Source organism: Trematomus bernacchii, unplaced genomic scaffold (genome assembly GCF_902827165.1).
Source record: "Trematomus bernacchii unplaced genomic scaffold, fTreBer1.1, whole genome shotgun sequence".
Taxonomy (NCBI): domain Eukaryota; kingdom Metazoa; phylum Chordata; class Actinopteri; order Perciformes; family Nototheniidae; genus Trematomus; species Trematomus bernacchii.
In genome coordinates, this window is record NW_022987642.1 from 679,320 (window position 1) to 685,319 (window position 6,000).

The following is a 6,000-nucleotide window of genomic DNA, read 5'->3' on the forward strand; positions in this document are numbered from 1 at the left end:
ATAAGGAGAAGCAGCTGTGTGTGTGTGCGTGTGTGCGTGTGTGTGTGTGTGCGTGTGTGCGTGTGTGCGTGTGTGTGTGTGTGCGTGTGTGCGTGTGTGCGTGTGTGCGTGTGTGCGTGTGTGTGTGCGTGTGTGTGTGTGTGTTCCATCCATCTCTCTTCAGGGACGGACGGATTACATCTCTGTCTCTGAGAGGATTGTAATCTGAATGGACGCCATGTTGACCTCATTTCTCTGTTTCTGCTTTAATTAAATAAAGATTCACGCTTTAATGTTCCCACTTCAGTTTATTGTTCAATTATTTAAACCAGAAAACTTGGTGTGTTTTTTATTCATTGGGAATAACAATGTAAAAACATTATAGTCATTATTGTTATGTATTATCAATTATTTATATCTAATTATCATTGATTTGCTGTGTTTTTATGTGATATAAAGGCAACACATGGTGCAGGTGAGGTCACATGGTGCAGGTGAGGTCACATGATGCAGGTGAGGTCACATGATGCAGGTGAGGTCACATGGTGCAGGTGAGGTCACATGATGCAGGTGAGGTCACATGGTGCAGGTGAGGTCACATGGTAAAGGTGAGGTCACATGGTGCAGGTGAGGTCACATGGTGCAGGTGAGGTCACATGGTGCAGGTGAGGTCACATGATGCAGGTGAGGTCACATGATGCAGGTGAGGTCACATGGTGCAGGTGAGGTCACATGGTGCAGGTGAGGTCACATGGTGCAGGTGAGGTCACATGGTAAAGGTGAGGTCACATGATGCAGGTGAGGTCACATGGTGCAGGTGAGGTCACATGGTGCAGGTGAGGTCACATGATGCAGGTGAGGTCACATGATGCAGGTGAGGTCACATGGTGCAGGTGAGGTCACATGATGCAGGTGAGGTCACATGGTGCAGGTGAGGTCACATGGTAAAGGTGAGGTCACATGGTGCAGGTGAGGTCACATGATGCAGGTGAGGTCACATGGTAAAGGTGAGGTCACATGGTAAAGGTGAGGTCACATGGTGCAGGTGAGGTCACATGGTGCAGGTGAGATCACATGATGCAGGTGAGGTCACATGGTAAAGGTGAGGTCACATGGTGCAGGTGAGGTCACATGGTAAAGGTGAGGTCACATTGTGCAGGTGAGGTCACATGGTGCAGGTGAGGTCACATGGTGCAGGTGAGGTCACATGGTGCAGGTGAGGTCACATGGTGCAGGTGAGATCACATGATGCAGGTGAGGTCACATGGTAAAGGTGAGGTCACATGGTGCAGGTGAGGTCACATGGTAAAGGTGAGGTCACATTGTGCAGGTGAGGTCACATGGTGCAGGTGAGGTCACATGGTGCAGGTGAGGTCACATGGTGCAGGTGAAGTCACATGGTGCAGGTGAGGTCACATGGCGCAGGTGAGGTCACATGGCGCAGGTGAGGTCACATGGTGCAGGTGAAGTCACATGGCGCAGGCGCAGGCTCATGTGCACGGCTCATGTGCACGGCTCATGTGCACGGCTCATGTGCACGGCCCATGTGCACGGCTCTGAGAATCTGCCTTGGTACAAAGTAGCAGTGAAAACATGGGACGGAGTTTCATTGATTTGGGCGTTCTCTCAATCAGCAGGTGGAATGGATTTGATAATGAAGCGCTGACACAGCGCTCTACAGAGAGAGGCGAGCAGGTAGACCGATGCACGGACTTTGTGCATGGTAAAAGTGGGGGGTCTAAACTAATCATTTGAAAAGGTGGGGGGGATTTGTCCCACCCTCATATAATGGCTGCGACGCCCATGTGTACACCTGGAAAATTACAAATTGTATTCCTGTTACGACTTTCGTTCGGTGACAGCGTTGGAGATGAGGTCATGTGACAGTCATGTGACAGTCTGAGTCTCACCTGGTTGGAGATGAGGTCATGTGACAGAGTGAGTCTCACCTGGTTGGAGATGAGGTCATGTGACAGAGTGAGTCTCACCTGGTTGGAGATGAGGTCTTCGCACACGGACAGGGCCATCTGGATGGCGTTGGGCTTGTGAGTGACGGAGATGGCGTTCATCCTGAACTTGTCCTTCCCGTACAGCAGGTTGGCGGCGCTCACAGCCTCTTTGAACACCTGCTCGTATCTCTTCTGACTCAGAACGGCTCCCAGGTTCACCTGTCGAGGCTCGCAGCCCCCCCTGGCCACCGAGAGCAGCTGCAGCAGCGCCAGCAGGAGGCCGTGCAGCTCCACTGGAAGGAAGAGGAGAAGGAACAACAAGGATTACAATCTGAAATGAATCGCAAAATATCAATGAAAAATAAGGATTAAAACGATGTCTGCTGCCAGAGTGAGTCAGGTGACGGTCAGGTGACGGTCAGGTGACGGTCAGGTGACGGTCAGGTGACGGTCAGGTGTCTAACATCATGCTCGACTTTAGAATCTTAGCATGCTAACATTAGCTGATTGTCAGTAACCTCAGAGTACAGCGGATTGGAGTCAAAACACAACATGGAAAGTTTTTCTTTGGAAAACAGGAAGCTTGACTGGATTGATGAAGAACAGGACAAGAAAATACAAAAAGGGAAGAGGTTAAGAGGTAATGGAGACATGACTAGCATCAGAGGGATGTCTATCAATACAATCATTTGAAAATCAATATTCTGGTCATTTGTATTTCTCAAGGAGTTGTTCATTAAATGAACCGTCTCAGTCCGCGTACTCCTTGCTGTGTCGAGTGCGTCCTGAGGCAGGGTGTGTTACTGCGCTCTGAGTACCGGAGGGTGCATCATAACGGTCACACAGACGCTGGTCTCTTTGCTCAGCGACACCGTCCTGGCTCCAGAACAGAGGTCATGACCAGCTGAGGTCACATGACCAGCTGAGGTCACATGACCAGCTGAGGTCACATGACCAGCTGAGCTAACGGGACTCTGGTGAACTCATCAGGTCTGAAACCCCCAGACTCAGAGACAGTTTCCTCCCTCAGGCCATCAGACTGTTAACCCCCTGAACTCTGTGGAGAACATCCATCTGGTATTCATCTATAGACTCTCCGTGCACTATTTCTATTTTATATGTATTTACTTTCACATCTCAAAACATTCTATGTCCTATATATATATTCATGATGCACTGCTGCACACACACACACACACACACACACACACACACACACACACACACACACACACACACACACACACACACACACACACACACACACACACACACACACACACACACACACACACACACACACACACACACACACACACACACACACACACACACACACACACACACACACACACACACACACACACACACACACACACACACACACACACACACACACACACACACACACACACACACACACACACACACACACACACACACACACACACACACACACACACACACACACACACACACACACACACGGCTCTCTTTGGGAACAGCTTGGTTCCTGCAGACATTAACAACAGGCTTCTCTGAGTGTTCTGCCATGTGTCGCTATCTGTTGTTGTTGTTGTTTATATATATGGTATGCATGCTGTGTCCATGTACAGTGCTGTGAAAATGAATCTCCCCGTGGGGACGTTAATCTAATCTAATAAATGTGACACGTGTTGTTTTTTTCACAATATCTAATAAAGGAGAAGCCCCCGTGATGACCGTCTGTCACGACTCTGTGTGTGTGTGTGTGTGTGTGTGTGTGTGTGTGTGTGTGTGTGTGTGTGTGTGTGTGTGTGGTGTGTGTGTGTGTGTGTGTGTGTGTGTGTGTGTGTAGTCTTCAAGTCATTAAATTCACTCTACTAATGATTATTTATATATTAAAGATTCTGGGAAAGCACCAATTAGTAACCCTATAATATATCAGCGCCATCTCGAGGTACGTGATCAGAAATATGGCAGCGTTATTAAACCATGTTGTGTTAAATATTCCAGCACACACCATTTGTCTCTCCTTGAGAAATCCACAGAGCTCCAGGTTGTATAATCTGTCCGTTACGTATTAAAGTTGATTTATCACATTGAATAACTCCCTTTATTCGGGATGATGACATCACTCTGTTACACTGAAACACCCTGAAGGTTTAAGCGTCTCACTTTCATGAGCAGTCAGTATCAAAACATTAGATATGATGGGATTTAAAGTATATATTCATACGAGCTAATCTCACAACTAGAAAGTGCATTCAGGAGCTCTTCTGATGGTGGGCATCGTTTCTCTTCCTCTGAGGTGTTTCTGAGCAACATGTTGTTCTCTCAGAGCATGAGGGCGTTCAGGTGAATTCTCCGTGTGAGAAAATAAGATTTATGATTTTTCCGACAACGCCTGAACGCAGCAGAAATACCGTTTCCACAGTTCTATTGAAAGTCAAATGAAATGTGCATCGCCCCGGGGTTACAACCTGCTCATTACATATTTACAACAGTTGGAAGTCGGCAGAACTAATGGCCACGCCCCAAGGTGTCTGTGGACCAATCACGTACGTCGGAATGATCGGTTGTTCGCCCCGTGATTACGATCTGCTCCAAAACCTCATATTATCCTGAATATCTTTAAATATGAACAGCAGCTCGATGTCGGCCGACCTAATGGAACTCGTGGTTTCTTTAAGACACTCCCACGTTTTCTGCGGACCAATCACGTGCTTCGGAATGTTCGTTTGAAGTGTTTTTGATTGGCTGCTTCACACTTAAATCTTTGTTGAGTTGTTTGTTTTCACGTCTCTGATCTTCTTGTGATGACGAACAGAATGTGTTATCTTGTGTTTCACATAAAGGGCAGCAGAAGGTTACATTCAAAACGGGTTCATGGATGTTCTGCATACTTTAAACACAAACACGTGACCATGCTGCTCTCTCTAAGGGGGGGGGGGGGGGGTCAGGTGATGATTATAGGAATCAATTAATCAATTATGTGAATCAGACATGTTGAGCCTTTCCTCCCAAATAAATGAATATGATGGTGACATGTCTGAGAGAGCTGCAGAGAAGAGGTTTGAGTTTATTTCAGTGAGATGTAATAATGTCACATGTCACTTTAAAACAAACAAACTGTTTTTATACTGATTATAAATGTTAAAATGTGTGTGGTCGTCAGGTGATGAAGTGACTTACTGTCCTCTCTGGGTCCGGTACCGGATCAGATCCCGGTGTTCAGTCTCCTGTTGATCCTCCTCTGAGCTTCAGATCCCGGTCATCCTCCCGGTTCAGCCCGCGGCTCTCAGGGTGCTTTTTAGTAATGAATGAACGAATGAATCAGATGTTAAACTGCGGGGAAATCTCCGGTCACGATGTTGAGTTCCCTCACCGGATTCTGAGGGGGGGGATGCTGTTTTTCTCTCACATGTTAACGGCATTAATCCCCGGTGACATTGTTGATCTCGTCCTGTTGATTCACCGCCTCTGCACGCGCTCACCGACCCTCACGCGCCGCTCGGTGTCTCTTGAGTCTCTGAGTCTCTGAGTCCCGGTGGTCTCGCGGGTCCCGGTCTGTCTCTCCGGTGCTCGGTGTCTGTCTGTCGGAGGATGCTCGCGGACTTTCGGATGACCTGAAGCTCGTCCTTGGATCCTCCTGACGCGCGCTCTTGCCCCGCGCGTGCACGCAGACAGGAGAGGAGGTGCCGCGCCGCTGGATCGCGTGCACGAGCGTCTCTCTGGTGTTTTGGTGAATTAATGAAGCGACACGTGCTCGTCCCCGCGCTCACATGCACACCTCAACACTGAGAGCATTTAGACTTCATTTAAACATTTAAATCCCTTTATATTGGAATAATATAATTAAATATTAAAGTTATTTTGTATAAATCCTGTTTTATGTTTTCATGCAGTTATTTTCATCCTATTTTTGGTGGAAAATATGACCTATTAAAGAAATACTGTCTTTTAAAATGACATTTAGTGATTTCTCTGTCAGGAAACATGACAGAAATAATGACCCCTTGTGGGCTGTTTCTAATCAGCCCGTTAGATGATGGACTGGAAAACATCCACATCTCAAGCTGTGACTGTGACA

General features: G+C 47.4%; 1 protein-coding gene across 3 annotated transcripts in view; it reads right to left on the reverse strand.

Annotated features, from left to right (window-relative positions):
* The window catches only part of grin1b (glutamate receptor, ionotropic, N-methyl D-aspartate 1b), an 81,948-nt gene extending 76,406 nt beyond the window's left edge, over positions 1-5,542 (reverse strand). For all 3 annotated transcript variants that reach the window (XM_034133747.1, XM_034133746.1, XM_034133748.1), the window contains exons 1-2: positions 5,103-5,542; positions 1,968-2,221 (exon numbers count right to left, since the gene is read on the reverse strand). In XM_034133747.1, coding sequence (XP_033989638.1) covers positions 1,968-2,221; position 5,103 — 255 coding nt within the window. In that variant the 5' untranslated portion in view covers positions 5,104-5,542. The remainder of the gene's footprint in view (positions 1-1,967; positions 2,222-5,102) is intronic.
* Positions 5,543-6,000: the final 458 nt, after the last annotated feature.